This window comes from Temnothorax longispinosus, chromosome 10, assembly GCF_030848805.1.
Source record: "Temnothorax longispinosus isolate EJ_2023e chromosome 10, Tlon_JGU_v1, whole genome shotgun sequence".
Lineage (NCBI taxonomy): Eukaryota > Metazoa > Arthropoda > Insecta > Hymenoptera > Formicidae > Temnothorax > Temnothorax longispinosus.
In genome coordinates this window covers 14,685,710-14,702,797 of record NC_092367.1, presented here as the reverse complement: position 1 = coordinate 14,702,797, position 17,088 = coordinate 14,685,710, and the positions used below count along the sequence as shown (strand labels likewise).

General features: G+C 35.3%; 1 protein-coding gene across 1 annotated transcript in view; it reads right to left on the bottom strand.

The window, feature by feature from the left end:
- The window catches only part of LOC139820053 (cytochrome P450 4C1-like), a 19,854-nt gene extending 6,648 nt beyond the window's left edge, over positions 1-13,206 (bottom strand). Inside the window, exons 1-6 of the mRNA XM_071789978.1 lie at positions 12,969-13,206; positions 11,877-12,103; positions 11,439-11,548; positions 11,085-11,175; positions 10,436-10,594; positions 10,116-10,236 (exon numbers count right to left, since the gene is read on the bottom strand). Of these exons, the coding sequence (XP_071646079.1) occupies positions 10,116-10,236; positions 10,436-10,594; positions 11,085-11,175; positions 11,439-11,548; positions 11,877-12,033 (638 nt within the window). The 5' untranslated portion in view covers positions 12,034-12,103; positions 12,969-13,206. The remainder of the gene's footprint in view (positions 1-10,115; positions 10,237-10,435; positions 10,595-11,084; positions 11,176-11,438; positions 11,549-11,876; positions 12,104-12,968) is intronic.
- Positions 13,207-17,088: the final 3,882 nt, after the last annotated feature.

Below are 17,088 nucleotides of genomic sequence, written 5' to 3'. Positions count from 1 at the left end.
TGTTCACTCAAAGCGGGTTGCCATAATTTTCAGTTAAAAGTACGGTAAAACGTCAATCTGTCAAGCAAAACGTCATCGAGATACTGTTGTTGTCGCCGGTAAACGAAGAGAAGTCGTGCACGACGTAGCCCATAAGATAAATAAGATAAATAAATAGATAAGGGCAGCGACGCAGACACACAGACACATATACATAATTAACAACAAGGCGGCGTAACTCTCAAGCGTCTCAACGTGCTGTGATATGGGATCTGGGATGCTATCTGTCTCGGTTCAAACAAAATAGGTCGTCGTGACTGACATATAAGCTGATTGGTGGATGTGAAGCGAATCAGAGGGCGGATTTAGGATCCACCAATAGAGCGAATCTTACAGTTATTAACAATAGCGGGAATCGTGGGCGCGCGACCAGCGCGACTCGAGTCAGTTGGCATTAGTCAATCAAAGAGCACGGTTATAGCGGAAGCACGATCGCACAATTTAGTACACATTATACAAAACGTGGTCGCGACCCGAGTCGTCTCCAAGGCGTCATCGCGATCCGAGCATAAGCTCGAGACGTCATCGTGATCCTGAGTCGACATCAAGGCGTTGTCGGCGACGTGTAGCGTGTGTCCTAACGCGTTATTACATGCAAACATCGGCTCGACCCTGAGGCACATCCTCAAGACGTTGTCGTGACCGAATATATTATATACGAATAATTAGATAGGATACACGAATATTATATACGAGTAAATAATACGCGAAACGCTAGTCGTCATGGTTACTGTGTTGTTAGCAGCCTTGCCAAAAACGGACATTGTAAAATAATATGAATTCAAAAATAAACAGACATACGAAACCACAGTGTGGGATACGAATAGTGTTTCACGCTGAAAACAATACATGGTGCCCAGTCCTGTGATGTGTATGGTTCATGAGGCAAGAACGTTAACGAAGCGACAATCGAAGACGACGGCCTTCCACGTATCCACGATACCGGGTGCTTGCCTGACGAGGCCGGGAAATTGCCATATCAGCGGTGGCAACACATATGTGCGCATCATCTGTAGGTTATAGTCCAACCTAACGTAAGTCTGTCATCGGATGTTCCTAATCCGCTCATACGAATCGCCTAACAATGTCGAGAAAAGCCTTAAGCTTCTCGTGTGCAAACGGACCTCTCTAAAATCTCAGATTACTAACGTAAGCTATCTTCTCGATAAGGGTAAGGTGGATAACGCTACACTAACATTGCGAATTGCCCGCCTAACGGAATTATATCAGAATTTCGAAGATCTCAATGACGAACTCGTGGTATTAGAGCCTGACGAAGGACATCAGGACGAATTTACACACATTCAAGAACGTTTCTATTCTCTCGCGGGCAAGATAGAAAACATTTTAGGCGCGGCAAAAATACGAACGCGGACGCCGGCGTAGCAAACGACGAAACGCGAAATGATAATACAGGAGCCGTCGGTTCGGTCAAAAAAAGGCGAATCAAATTACCCGAGGCGCAGTTGCCGACGTTCGATGGCAAATACGAAAATTGGCTATCATTTAAAACGCGTTTCGTAACATGATAGGCTCACAAACAGATTTATCTGATGTGGATAAATTGCACTACTTAAAATCCGCGTTGATTGATGATACAGCTAATAAGGTGAGAATTTTTGCTATCGATGGAATAAACTACGTAAACGCATGGGTTAATTATTAGAACGGCTTCGTATGAAGTAAAGCGAGTATTAATCTCACGACCTCTTTTTCATTTAAATATTGAATAAGCCCCTGTTAGTACACGAAGGAAACGATTAACGTTTTATCCAAGCTTGCGGACGATACACGAGACAATCATGGTCCCTTCGTTTGCGGCGTTGAATGTTACCGTTGGATCCGAAATGATCGTTCTCATTTTAGAAAAGTAACTTACCGAAGGTCCCTTTAGAAAGATGGGAGGCAAGCTTAGAGAGAGACGAATTTCCAAAACTCGATCAACTGTAACGAATTCTTGTACAAGTCCGCGATCTGTGGCTTTCGATAAAGAAAGAGCAAAGATAGGAGATATGGAAAAGGGCCAAGGGCGAGCCCCCATGCAAAAATAAGCGTTTATGCATCGAAATCAAGCCTTACTTATAATATTCGTTCACGTAACTGCATAGTATGCAAACCTAGAAGCATCCACTTATACTTATGCGATAGATTCAAGAAATTGCCCGTACCTAAACGCATCGAGACAGTAATGAAACGCGCGCAAAGATTGTTACAATTGTTTACACGGTCCCACCGGGACTCTCCTTGCAAGTTCTCTAATTGTACTATTTGTCAAAAACGGCATAACACGCTCTTGCATTACGATCAGTATGCGAGCACGAGTAAACAGGATGCTTCGAAGCCCGCGACCGCCAATCCGGAATGACTAACCGACTCGAACGGGGAGAAACCAATGAAGCCTCGCGACAATATTACCCATATATCAGCGCCACAATTATTGACGAGTGCGATGGGTATACATCCGGGATCCGGGATCGTGAGAGTAATCTCATCAAGGTCCGTGCGTTACTAGACACGTTGCGCTAACCGCGAATTTCATTTCGGAATCCGTCGTAAAACGTTTAAGAATGCGAGTCATGGCACACTCAATACCGGTCGGTGCGATTAACGACACGATTACCGAATCACGGGGTTTAGTAAGAATTACGATTACAATCGACTATCGATGATTTCCGGAAAGAATTAACATGTTTAACGATACCGACTATTACAGACTTAATTCCATCTGAAATATTTCCCCGAGAGTCGATTAAAATACCCGCAAAATCAGATTAGCCGATATAAGATTTTCATCTACCGAGACCGGTTGATTTATTGATAGGTTCGGGAACAACGTTATCGTTATTTTTTCGTCGGTCAAAATTAATATCTCCCAAGCAGGCCATGACTTATCTTCTACAAAAGACGCGTCTCGGATAGGTACGGAAGTGGGCACCCGACTTTAACAAAATGAATTTTTAAAAAAAGGAAATTGTAGCATTTTCTTTGTAGTTGTTTGTAGTAACAATAATTTCGTTTGTAGTTTTACCGATTTTGCAAAAACAAAGATTTTAAAAAATCACTCTTGCCTAAAATTGAGATATTTGAAATTCGCTCGCGCCATGTGTTTTAGAATCGTTTGTAGTGTTTGTAGTAACAATAATTTTGTTTGTAGTTTTTATCCATTTGGAAATAACCAAAAATTAAAAAAATCACTCTTACTCAAAATTGAGATATTTGAAAATTCGCTCGCGCCATGTGTTTTAGAATCGGTTTGTAGTTGTTTGTAGTAACAATAATTTCGTTTGTAGTTGAATAATATAAAGTTACAACGTATTTGCAATATACAAATAACGTATCTTTCTCAATTTTAAAGATATCTCGAATCCGCTTGCGCTATGTGTTTTAGAATCCTTTGTAGTTGTTTGTAGTAACAATAATATCGTTTTGTAGTTTTATCCATAAAAAAAACAAATATTAAAAAAAATTACTCTTACCCTAAATTGAGATATCTCACATCAAAAATTTTTCGTGTACTTCTTAATGTATCCGAACGTTTTCCGAAGAGTTCTGTTCATAAACATTTGTCTATTTTTCAATAATTATCAGAAATCGGCTAGCGTGTCTCACTCATGTAGTCGTAAATGCGGCAATAACAATTATTTAAAAATTAAATAATTCTAATCGGCAGAACTATTTGGGAAAACTATTTAGTCGTTTGTAGTTGTTTGTAGTACAATAATTTCGTTTGTAGTGGAATAATTTAAAAGTTACAATGTATTTGTAATAAATAAATACATATCTTTGTCAATTTTAAAGATATCTCGAATCCGCTTGCGCCATGTTTTTTAGAATCGTTTGTAGTTGTTTGTAGTAACAATAATTTCGTTTGTAGTTTTATCCATTTTGCAAAAACAAAAATTTTTTAAAATCACTCTTACCCAAAATTTAGATATTTGAAATTCGCTCGCGCCATGTGTTTTAGAATCGTTTGTAGTTGTTTGTAGTAACAATAATTTCGTTTGTAGTTTTATCCATTTCGAATAACGAAAAATTTTAAAAATCACTCTTACCCAAAATTGAGATATCTGAAATCCGCTCGCGCCATGTGTTATAGAATCGTTTGTAGTTGTTTGTAGTAACAATAATTTCGTTTGTAGTGGAATAATTTAAAAGTTGCAATGTATTTGTAATAAACAAATTACGTATCTCTGTCAATTTTAAAGATATCTCGAATCCGCTTGCGCCATGTTTTTTAGAATTGTTTGTAGTTGTTTGTAGTATCAATAATTTCGTTTGTAGTTTTATCCATTTTGCAAAAACAAAAATTTTTTAAAATCACTCTTACCCAAATTTAGATATTTGAAATTCGTTCGCGCCCATGTGTTTTAGAATCGTTTGTAGTTGTTTGTAGTAACAATAATTTCGTTTGTAGTTTTATCCATTTCGAAATAACGAAAATTTTAAAAATCACTCTTACCCAAAATTGAGATATCTGAAATCCGCTCGCGCCATGTGTTTTAGAATCGTTTGTAGTTGTTTGTAGTAACAATAATTTCGTTTGTAGTGGAATAATTTAAAAGTTGCAATGTATTTGTAATAAACAAATTACGTATCTTTGTCAATTTTAAAGATATCTCGAATCCGCTTGCGCCACGTGTTTTAGAATCGTTTGTAGTTGTCTGACAAAAACGATTCTAAAACACATGGCGCAAGCGAATTCGAGATATCTTTAAAATTGACAGAGATACGTAATTTGTTTATTACAAATACATTGCAACTTTTAAATTATTCCACTACAAACGAAATTATTGTTACTACAAACAACTACAAACGATTCTAAAACACATGGCGCGAGCGGATTTCAGATATCTCAATTTTGAGTAAGAGTGATTTTTTTAATTTTTCGTTATTTCCAAATGGATAAAACTACAAACGAAATTATTGTTACTACAAACAACTACAAACGATTCTAAAACACATGGCGCGAGCGAATTTCAAATATCTAAATTTTGGGTAAGAGTGATTTTAAAAATAAACTTTTTGTTTACAAACGATTCTAAAACACATGCGCGACGAAAATATCTAATTTTGGGTAAGAGTAAAAATTTTTGTTTTGCAAATGGATACAAACGAAATTATTGTTACTACAAACAACTACAAACGATTCTAAAAAACATGGCGCAAGCGGATTCGAGATATCTTTAAAATTGACAAAGATATGTAATTTGCTTATTACAAATACATTGCAACTTTTAAATTATTCCACTACAAACGAAATTATTGTTACTACAAACAACTACAAACGATTCTAAATAGTTTTCCAAATAGTTCTGCCGATTAGAATTATTTAATTTTTAAATAATTGTTATTGCCGCATTTACGACTACATGAGTGAGACACGCTAGCCGATTTCTGATAATTATTTGAAAAATAGACAAATGTTTATGAACAGAACTCTTCGGAAAACGTTCGGATACATTAAGAAGTACACGAAAAATATTTTGATGTGAGATATCTCAATTTAGGGTAAGAGTAATTTTTTTAATATTTGTTTTTTTTTATGGATAAAACTACAAACGATATTATTGTTACTACAAACAACTACAAAGGATTCTAAAACACATAGCGCAAGCGGATTCGAGATATCTTTAAAATTGAGAAAGATACGTTATTTGTATATTGCAAATACGTTGTAACTTTTATATTATTCAACTACAAACGAAATTATTGTTACTACAAACAACTACAAACGATTCTAAAACACGTGGCGCGAACGAATTTCAAATATCTCAATTTTGAGTAAGAGTGATTTTTTTAATTTTTCGTTATTTCCAAATGGATAAAACTACAAACGAAATTATTGTTACTACAAACAACTACAAACGATTCTAAAACACATGGCGCGAGCGAATTTCAAATATCTCAATTTTGAGTAAGAGTGATTTTTTTAATTTTTCGTTATTTCCAAATGGATAAAACTACAAACGAAATTATTGTTACTACAAACAACTACAAACGATTCTAAAACACATGGCGCGAGCGAATTTCAAATATCTCAATTTTAGGCAAGAGTGATTTTTTAAAATCTTTGTTTTTGCAAAATCGGTAAAACTACAAACGAAATTATTGTTACTACAAACAACTACAAAGAAAATGCTACAATTTCCTTTTTTTAAAAATTCATTTTGTTAAAGTCGGGTGCCCACTTCACGTACCTGTCTCGGATGGGTGATTGCCGGCGGCGCGACAACAAAGGGCGCGACGAAAATGACATGTCATTTAACGACTTTAGAAATTCAATTGTGCAAATTTTGGAATATCGAGGAGATCGCGACACATAAACCGAAATCTAAGAAAGAGATTAAATGTGAAAAACACTTCTTAAACACCGTGTAACGCGATAGCACCGGGCGATATGTGGTTCGTTTGCCATTTCGTGAGGAAAATCAATGTCTCGGCGAGTCGCGAACTATCGCACTTAAACGCTTAATATCGTTAGAGCGTAAACTTAATGCAAATGCCACGTTTGAAGATGGAATACACACGGGTTATAGAAGAGTATCTAAAATTAGGGCACATGTCAATAATAGAATTTCCCGAGGAAGACGGATTTTACATGCCCCATCATGCAGTGATTAAAGAATCAAGCCACACCACTAAGGTTCGAGTGGTATTTTTGACGCGTCCGCGAAAACTAGCACGGCGTATCTTTGAATGACCTATTAATGACAGGACCCACGATACAAAATAAACTATTTGCACATTTAATCAGATTCCGTATATACGTAGTTGTCATTACGGCCGACATAGAGAAAAATGTATCGCCAAGTCCTATTGCATAAAGACGATCGACAATATCAGAAAATTCTCTGGCGTAGAAACGGCGAGATAACGACATTGCTATTAAATACACTCACGTTCGGCAACACATCTTCTCCATTTCTTGCGATCCGCTCTATAGTACAGCTCGCGGAAGACGAAGGTCATACGTACCCTAAGGCGGCTAAAGTCCTCAAAGAACATATGTATGTAGACAACGTATTATCTGGCGCCAAAAATGTCAATGAGGCTCGCGCAATCAGAGACGAGATAATTAATTTATTAGCTCAGGGTGGTTTTACAATTAGACAGTGAGCTTCTAATGAGAAAGAAGTCATTAAGGATTTAGCTGACAGTGAGATACACACGAATTTTACGGTAAACATAGACCGCTCTTTAAATACGTTAGGCATAATGTGGAATACGCGTACCGATACAATATGCTATTCAGCACAACCGACTAAGCCTACAGAAAGATTAACGAAGCGAAGGATATTAGCCGAAATCGCGAAAATTTTCGATCCATTAGGATTATTGGGACCCGTCGTTCTATATGCGAAGAAAATAATGCAAGATGTATGGCGATGCGGAGTACATTGGGATGAGTCAGTTCCGCAAAATATATGTACCGAATGGTCAGAGTTTGCTCGGCAATTAGAATTAATAAATTCGGTTTCCTTTGAACGCAGATTATTGATAAGCAATTATCAAAACGTTCAGTTACACGGTTTTGCGACGCTAGTAATATCGGTTACGGCGCGTGTCTCTACGTACGTTCGATAGGAAAAAACGGAAAGATTGTCACTAGACTACTATGCGCTAAATCCAGAGTCGCGCCATTGAAATTGATCACAATTCCCCGACTTGAACTTTGTGGCGCATTACTACTAGCACGATTATACCGCGAGACAATAAGAATTAGGTATTAATATCGATGAAACAACCTTATGGTGCGATGCAACCACAGTACTGCAATGGTTGAAAATGTCACCTCATTTACTTAAGACTTATGTGGCGAACCGAGTCGCGGAAATACAAGAACTAACCAGCGGGATCAAATGGCGACACGTTAGGTCGGAAGACAATCCGGCGGATGCGATATCAAGGGGTCAATTACCCCACGCCTTCTTAAAAAACCACACCTGGTTTACTGGACCTCCGTGGCTGGGTGAAAATGAGGGCAAGTGGCCCAACGAAAGGATACGATTAAGCGAAATACCCGAAACAAAGACAAACACGTGTTTAACGGTGACATCCGATAGTTTAGAATTATTTGAAAATATTCCTCTTACTCTAAATTGCGTAGAATCATCGCGTATTGTCGTCGTTTTCGACTTGATAATCAATACACTGGATCGTTATGCGCGGAGGAAATTAATGAAGCGGAGATACATATTTTAAGGCTTCTACAAGCTACGCAATTTTTCAGATGAAATTAAAATCCTTAAAAATAAGCGCGTAATAAACCAAGGGAAACTCGCTAGTTTAAACCCGTTTTTAGACAAAAAACGATTTAATTCGCGTCGGAGGACGTCTACAAAATTCACAACTGACATTCTCACGGAAGCATCCAATCTTGCTACCGAATCGACATCGCTTAACCGATCGATCATACGCGAATTTCATGAAGCCCATTACCACACGGGAATTCAGCCTACCTTATATATTCTCCGACAAAAATTTTGGATAATAGACGGCCGAAATCAGGTGCGAAGAGTGATACGTGCATGCACGCGTTGCTTTCGCTTCGACGCCAAGGCAATAGAATATAGAATGGGTAATCTTCCGGCGGTCCGTGTACGCGAAGCGATACCATTTACAAATACTGGAATTGATTTTTTGTGACCCTTTTTATATAAAAGAAAAGAAATATCGAAATAAAACGCGAATTAAAGTATACGTATGCATATTCGTATGCATGTCTATAAAGGCGATACACCTCGAAGTGGTAAGCGATTTAACATCCGACGGATTTCTCGCGGCATTACGACGATTCGTTGCTAGACGAGGAATACCGAGTCATATATATTCGGATAACGGAACTAACTTTGTGGGTGCAAATAACCAGCTGAAAGAACTATACGTTTTGTTCAATTCAGACAAACATAAAATTCTATTAGATAATTTCTCAAGCGAATGCCGCATCAAGTGGCATTTCATCCCACCAATAGCACCGCATTTCGGCGGTCTGTGGGAATCGACTGTGAAGCTATTCAAACACACATTTTCGACGCGTTGTTGGCGATTCTCTATTTACATTTGAGGAGCTAAACACTTTCACAATCGAGATCGAAGGAATTCTAAATTCCCGTCCTATTACCTCTCTTTCTTCCGATCCGAACGACACGTTAGCCTTGACACCAGCTCATTATTTGATTGGCAAACCGCTAACCACCCTCCCGGAGGGAGATCTATCTTCTGTTCCAGCTAATCGACTATCTACATGGCAGCATATTACGAAGGTCCGGCAAGATTTCTGGGCTCGTTGGAATCTCGAGTATTTGAACGAGCTTCAAAAACGCCATAAATGGACCAAAGATGGACCGGAGGTGAATATAGGGACCGTCGTGCTCCTGAAAGAAAAAAATCAGCCGTGCTTACAATGGGCACTAGGCAAAATCACCACACTACACCCAGGTGAAGACGGAGTAGCTCGAACGGCCACAGTCAAAACCGCAACCGGAGAATTAAAGAGAGCGGTTAAACTTTTGTGTCCTTTGCCAATCGAAAATTAATTATGCGAAATAATGTATTGTCAAGCGAGATAATAATAAATTACTCGCTATCGTTTTTACATGTCAATTCGATGCGAGCGTTATAGCTATATAAATTGATCGTTACCCTCTCAACGGGGGGAGCATGTTGTGTCGCCGGTAAACGAAAGTCGTGCACGACGTAGCCCATAAGATAAATAAGATAAATAAATATATAAGGGCAGCGACGCAGACACACATACACATACATAATTAACAACAAGGCGGCGTAACTTCAAGCGTCTTCGGTGCCTGTGATATGGGATCCGTGGCTTCCGCTATCTCCGTCTCGTTTCCAACAAAATAGGTCGTCGTGACTTGACATATAAGTTGATTGGTGGATGCGAGCGAATCAGAGGGCGGATCTAGGATCCACCAATCGAGCGAATCTTGCAGTTATTAACAAATAGCGGGAATCGTGGCGCGCGACCACGGTGGTTTTTATTATTTCAAACTTTTTATAATTAAGACAGAATATAGATATACAGTTATTTTAAGCTAATAAAACATGAATTATTATACCTGTAAGTAAAAAGTTTTCCCATCCGATGAACCGCTTCTCGATACTGCTGCTGGAAATCACCGAGGCCTCGTAAAGAAGTACCCATGGCAGTTTCTGCAAACGCATTTGTAAAAGTATCATGATAATATTATCATACATATTTCATAAATCTGTGGCTGTAAAAATTATATACAACTCGGTATATATGTTGTGATATTAATACTTACAGTTTTAAAAATTTGATTTTAGTCTAATTTTATTTATCAATAGAAATAAATTTTACAGTTAAAATATACAGTTATGAACACATCATACCACATATGCATTCAGCGTATGTTCACTATAAATGGTTCTAAATCTTTCACAACTGTGCCTCCTGCATTTTTCAAAGATCTGATCATGTTTTCACCTTCCTCGAACAAAATTTGAATAAAGTGCTGTAATATATTAAAATGAAATGTGGGGGTTAATATCTTTCGTCGTGAATGCCACTTGGCGCCTGAAACATAAATAACATGTTACACAATTGTGGAATAACAATGCAAAAACAAACATTGCAGTGAGATATGTATATTTTTTACTTAATTTGAAATTTATTAATTTTAATAACCATATTACAAATGTATTTTTTTTGTGATATGTGTTTAAACTTTTACGACGGCACATCGTGTAATATAACGTACAAGAAAGAAATTTTTTTTATAGCTTCTTATCTTTTTTTATAATATTTATATTCAATGTGATTATATCAATTTATTAATTTATTTTTTATATTTAATAATACAATTATTTTTCATGATTGATATGAGATATTGTAGACATATACGTAAATCTAATTACTGTGTGATATGATATGTGCTGTTTACGTTTAATTACATAGACTTATTTTGTTATCAACAAAATTGAAACTTGAAACAAAATTTAATATAAAGCTAAAGCAAAATTTAATAAAGCATATATTATTATTTACATTAATATTGTGATGTTACCTCCACTAGTGAGAAGACCAGTACCGAACCACGGATGTAAAACATCATAAATAAGACTTTTTTCGATATGTTTTGTGCTGCTTAATATTGTCTAAAATTACAGAAAATATTAAGTTAAATGTTATTTAATTTATATGTATTAATAATCAATTAATTGATTTCACAAGTATTTTAAATATTTAATTATCTCTGAGAGATGAATGAAGAGATAATCATCTTTAATTTTAAATATTCAATTATTTTAGACTTTTAACGAATGAACATATTTTTGCAAAATAAAAAACATAAGAAATAAACATTTTATCGCTAATATATCAATAATAAAAAAACACAGAATAAAATTTCATATTTCACCTCTAAATCATTCGGATGACGGATGGATATTAGGGGGAAAAAGAATCCCCAAAATTTAATAATGGGATAAAACTCGTCAGTTAAGGTAATCAGTAACTTCCATTGTTCTTCTAAAAAATGTATGTATATATGTAAGTTTACAGAAATATTCTAAATATTGATCAAAATATGTATGTTTGACTTTATCGTTATATTAATATAATGTACCTAGATATTTTATTCCTCAATTAACTTCAATAATCAAAAATGAATGTTATTGCTTAAAAATATTTATAAGTTTAAATAATTCTTAAAAGTAATCAACGTGCAATAATATCAATAATTATATATCTCTGAGAAAAATGTTTGCAAATATTATTATATTTAAAAATTTGTATGCACAGGCGAATATTTATTTACGACCTTTACGGAAATATTGTATGTAAAATTATAACTTACCTCGTGAAGCAAGATATTGAAATGCATTTCCAACAATCGGATAACCTGATGGTCCTGGTATAAGATTGATAAGACGCCCCTTTTTTCCATGATAATGTACATAGTAATTAGATATCAGTAGAATAAGGGTAAGTAATAGCAGTATAATAGTGATCATTATTGACTGACGAAATACTAGCCAGTTTTAGCAAGTTCCGTTTCCTTTTTCTGCTGTCTTCTTTTAATATCTAAAAACTCAATTGATTAGAAATCAACACATAAAAAAGACGGTATGAAGCCGAACAGTTCGTAACCTTTATTTCAAATAATACTTTAACAAACGTTTCGGTCTGTTATCAGATCATCTGTAGTGTAATCAGTCAAGATAATACATAATGACTAGTAAACAAGGGGATGTAAATAAAAACCGCAAAACATTGCATTAATTGCATTAGTTCTTATTTTAACTAAAATAATTTAACAAATGTTTTGGTCTGTTATCAGACCATCATTAATGTGATAAGTTAAGGTAACACAAAGATCGGTAAACAAAAAGATAAAAATATAAATCACAATAAATGCATTAATTGCATTAGTTTTTATCGCATTAGTTTTTATCGGATATAAAATTCGAATCGAACGCACATGCTATTTTTTTATATAAAAGTCGAGGAGTAAACTGAAATGAATTACGGATTCACAAATAATAACATGTCATCGAAATAAACGTGTAAGTAAAATGTTTTCTGAATATGTGCATAAGTGATGAGATGATTAGATATGGTGTTTTATGTAGAGAGTCATGTTGTAAAATTTCACTAATGTTATTAGTTCATTGTAACAAGTTGTCATTTGTAAATCCGTTATTTATTTCAATTTGTTTCTCGACTTTTATACTTTGAAGAAATAGAATGTATTCGATTCAAATTTTATATTGTAATAAGAACTAATGCGATTAATGCAATGTTTTGCGGTTTTTATTTACATCCTCTTGTTTACTAGTCTTTATGTATTATCTTAACTGATTACACTAAAGATAATCTGACAAACAGACCGAAACGTTTGTTAAAGTATTTTAAATAAAGGTATTATTTTAAATAAAGGTTACTTACAAAACACTGTTGTGGCACTATATGCTCTCTTTTTATGTGTTGATATCTTCTTTTAGTTCTTAAATTACACAAGTCACTAACTATGTATTTACGGTCTTTATATCTTAATTACGTTTGGTATAAGTAAAAAGTACGTTAAAATACTTTATTAATACTCTACCACTAACAAATTTTAAAGAGATATAATGTATCATTTATTTTATTAAAAAATGTGCATGTACACAACAATTAAACATGTAAAAGTAAAAATTTATTTAATTTCGATATATTTTAAAATATTACGTTATTATAAAAGTTTTCGTTACTATAAAGTGTGTTACGAAGATTTTCTATTAAACGCTTGCGAGTGACTGATCAGTTCTGATACTGATCTATTGACTATTCGTTCGCTTTATGATGTTCTGTTTGATCATCTGATTGACGTGAATAGTTTTAGATGATAACAATATCTAAAATTTATCATTAATAAGCTTTTTATAAGATTTTTTTTAAAAATTGCTTATATCAGCAATGTCCATAAATAATATTAGTAATGTAAAGGTTATCAATACCGAAAGAATTAGAATCACTACAATGTTGCATATGATTTGCATGCTTGATATTAAAATGAATAAAGAGATTAATATAAAATAATAAATTTGCCGTATCTATTAAATATTTAACGATCTGAAAACTTCTTCACAACTTTTTTCGATTCCTTCTCTTATTGTTAGTGCAATGTCAGCACAAACGTAATATAATACACTTTATAATAAAAAAATTGTTTTAATATTGTATAAATTGTAGCGATTGCATTGTCACCTCTCCAACCGCCGAGAATGCTCTAGAGTCTAATGTCTGGACGCTCATACATGGAAATATCAAAAGACACGGTATTAGTGTCTCGCGCCAAGTACACGTGCAGCGCGAGACACTACGGTGTATATTTACGCGAGCAGGAGAATTTTAGTATGTCCTATAAAGTTTATAAGATTTTTTTGTACGGTTGCAATTTCTGAGAGCTGGAGTGCGCTATCAAGCCACGCTGATGGATTGAGAGGGTGATGATGCGTGGCTCCGTGCAGAGTGATTACTGATTAGTAACTCAAAGGTCCGTGATTCAATTCCGGCCCGGCCTTTGTCTCGCATATACCTCGTTTCTTGTTTGATGGGAACTTAAAGATTAAAGATTCATATGATTTAATAATCCGTTTAAGAGTTTAAAATGTTGTTGTTGACATATTGCAAGTGATAGACGGTAAGAGCTTAGTACCCAGCGTCACTTTAAATTACAAAAAAAAAAGATACATTGAGCGAGCGAGATAGTGCAAGAATGAGTGAGAGAGTGAATTGAGAGTGCGAGCGAGATAGCGCGCGTTGTATGCATGAATGAGGAGAGTGAGCGAGAGAGTGAACGAGCGAGCGGGAGAGTAAAAGAGCGAGCGAGATAGGCGCACATCGGCGCATTGCTTTTTTTTCGCGTGTTCAGCGGTCGACAACGTTATTGTATTTCGCGGCAAATTTGACAGTATGACGATTGTTCGTTTTAGTGGTATAAGTATTTGTAAATCTTGTAAATGTGAACGATTATCCTTTTGTGTTTTGCGATTCGTAAATTGAGTTTACATGTTGTGATAGGAAATATAAGCGTTAGTGAAAATAAGATTAGTATAGTAAAGATTAATATAAAGTACGTGTTATACTCGGTAAACATCAATTAATAACATTTGAAGAAAAGTAGAAGTAAAATATAATCTGATTAATGAATAATAAGAATAATAATAAAGTTACCGTGATAACACATCTATAATAACACGAATGACATTATACGACGGATACCGGAAAGTTGTATAACATTCCCTACATTAAAGGTCTCAGCGAGAGACTTTTGCGTATCTTTAATGATCATGGTCTTCATGTTCTTTATACAGTCCCTAAGTCCCTTGATTGCGTCATAAGGAGGGGGAAAAATAGGCTGGATTGTTTCAAGCAGACTAACTTAATTTATAAAATTAATTGCGGAAATTGCGATGCCACGTACATTGGCCAAACCAAAAGACATCTCGAAACACGCATTAAAGAGGATAGGGCAGACATCAAGAAGCATGTCAGCAACCATTCCGTTGTTAGTAAGCATCGTACCTCTTTTGATCACGAATTCAAATGCCATAAAACTGAGATATTACATTGCGAAAAACAAGTTAGAAAACGCGAGATCGCAGAAATGTTTTTCATAAAACAAAATAACAATACAATCAACCTACAGAAAGACACGGATAATTTGACCGGGGCATATGATATAATAATAAAGAACATTTAACATCGATCGTGATCAGTGTGCTTTTGTCACCCGTGGGCTGCTGACATGCATTTCCCACATATACCACGTCTTTTACATATGACGCGTAATTGTAAGTTATATAAACTTGTCATTTTATATTTTATACTTTTCTTTTCATCTTATTTTTTCATAATTTTAGATCTTGACTTTTGGATTGTTGGCACAATGCCAGGACTGAATTGTTTGTAAGAGATATGTAACTTGAACACTTGATAAGGACCGAAAGTGACGGTCGAAACGTCGTGAGATAATAAATTTATATATTGCCAGTCAGCGTCGATTATTACTACTTCTTTTTAATAATAATAAAGCTTATATACATATTTGTAAGTGCAGGCTGGCGAAAACTAAAACTCCTTTAGATTTACTTTCTTTAATAATAAAATATTCTGTTTACACTATATTTAATTGTACGTACATGCGCAAGAGATTGGATCTAAATTAATTTCAACAGCATAAAAATACTATGAAAGGTATACATAGGTACATTAAATCTCTTTATGGAATTAAGATATATGTAATCGTAAACGAGTAATCACAAAACAAATTATAAATTATAAAACGCAACACAACGAAAGAACATGCAACACTTAACACAACAGAACACTTAACAATTTTGTGCCAATGAACTTTTTGCCAACTTCTTTTTGTTAAGTGCTATAACTTTCACAATGTTTAACATTTTTACTATTTTCGAACGTCAGCATGTGGGGAATACATTTAAATTTAATACCCTTTTTGCGTTTTTTCTTTCAGGCACGCCGTACAGGAGCTACTACGTACACCGTAGTCGAGCGCGCGCGCGAAGAGATGACTCATAACTCCTACATTTTTTAATATTTGTCCATATAAAAAATACTGTAAATGCACCTAAACATGTACTTCAATATTGTATACACCATGAACCTGATTGGCCTACTACTTTGTCACAAATAAATCCTGAAATTGACCCTCATTTTCGGCCGCCAGAGGGTACTACCCCCTTAAGACGTTTTTAAAATGACGTCTTTAGATGGTCTAAGAAATGACGTTTTATAAACGTTCATTATTAGTCGCCGACGTATTTAGACCAAAAATGGCTAAAAATAGATGTCATTATGCCCCAGCTGGGCAGGAAGCAGAATCAAAATATTACGTCATAACGACATTATGGAATGACGTCAGTATAATGTCATTTTTAAAAACATAGTCGCTTTTTTGGTCATTTGACGTCATTTGTACAAACATGATTAGTATTTGACGTTAAAATGACATATGCTTGCTACCTGGGTATCTACGTAGTCTACGTACACACATAATTAATACATATTTTATAGTGTGTATTTAATCATTATCACCGGCCTTTGCCTCGTCCGTTGCTGGACAATAAGGCTTCGTCCACTGCTAGACATAGGCCTCTCTTTTAACAATTGCATTGTTTTTAGAGGTTTTTAGCCATTTTTCTATTACACTGGCCAATGCGGGTTGATATAGGAGTAAGATTGAGGTGGTATCTCATAGCGATCGTCGGCCATGAGTGCTTAACGTCTCTTCCGAAAGACGGAGCAGCAGTTTTCCATCATCTAGGGTTAACTTTTTGTCCGCTAGATGAAAAGAGCGGCGTTTTTACTGGAACAATTTCCAATGGCCTACCGGGATTCGAACCCGGTTCCCCGGATTACGAATCTGGCGCTCTACCCATTAGACCGGCCGATCCGCATTTATATTATGTATGTTCAATACATAAAACATAATACACAAATAGTCTTCCTATAAAGATTTTTTTCTAATATTGTAGGATTATTGATAAATGCTTGTGGAG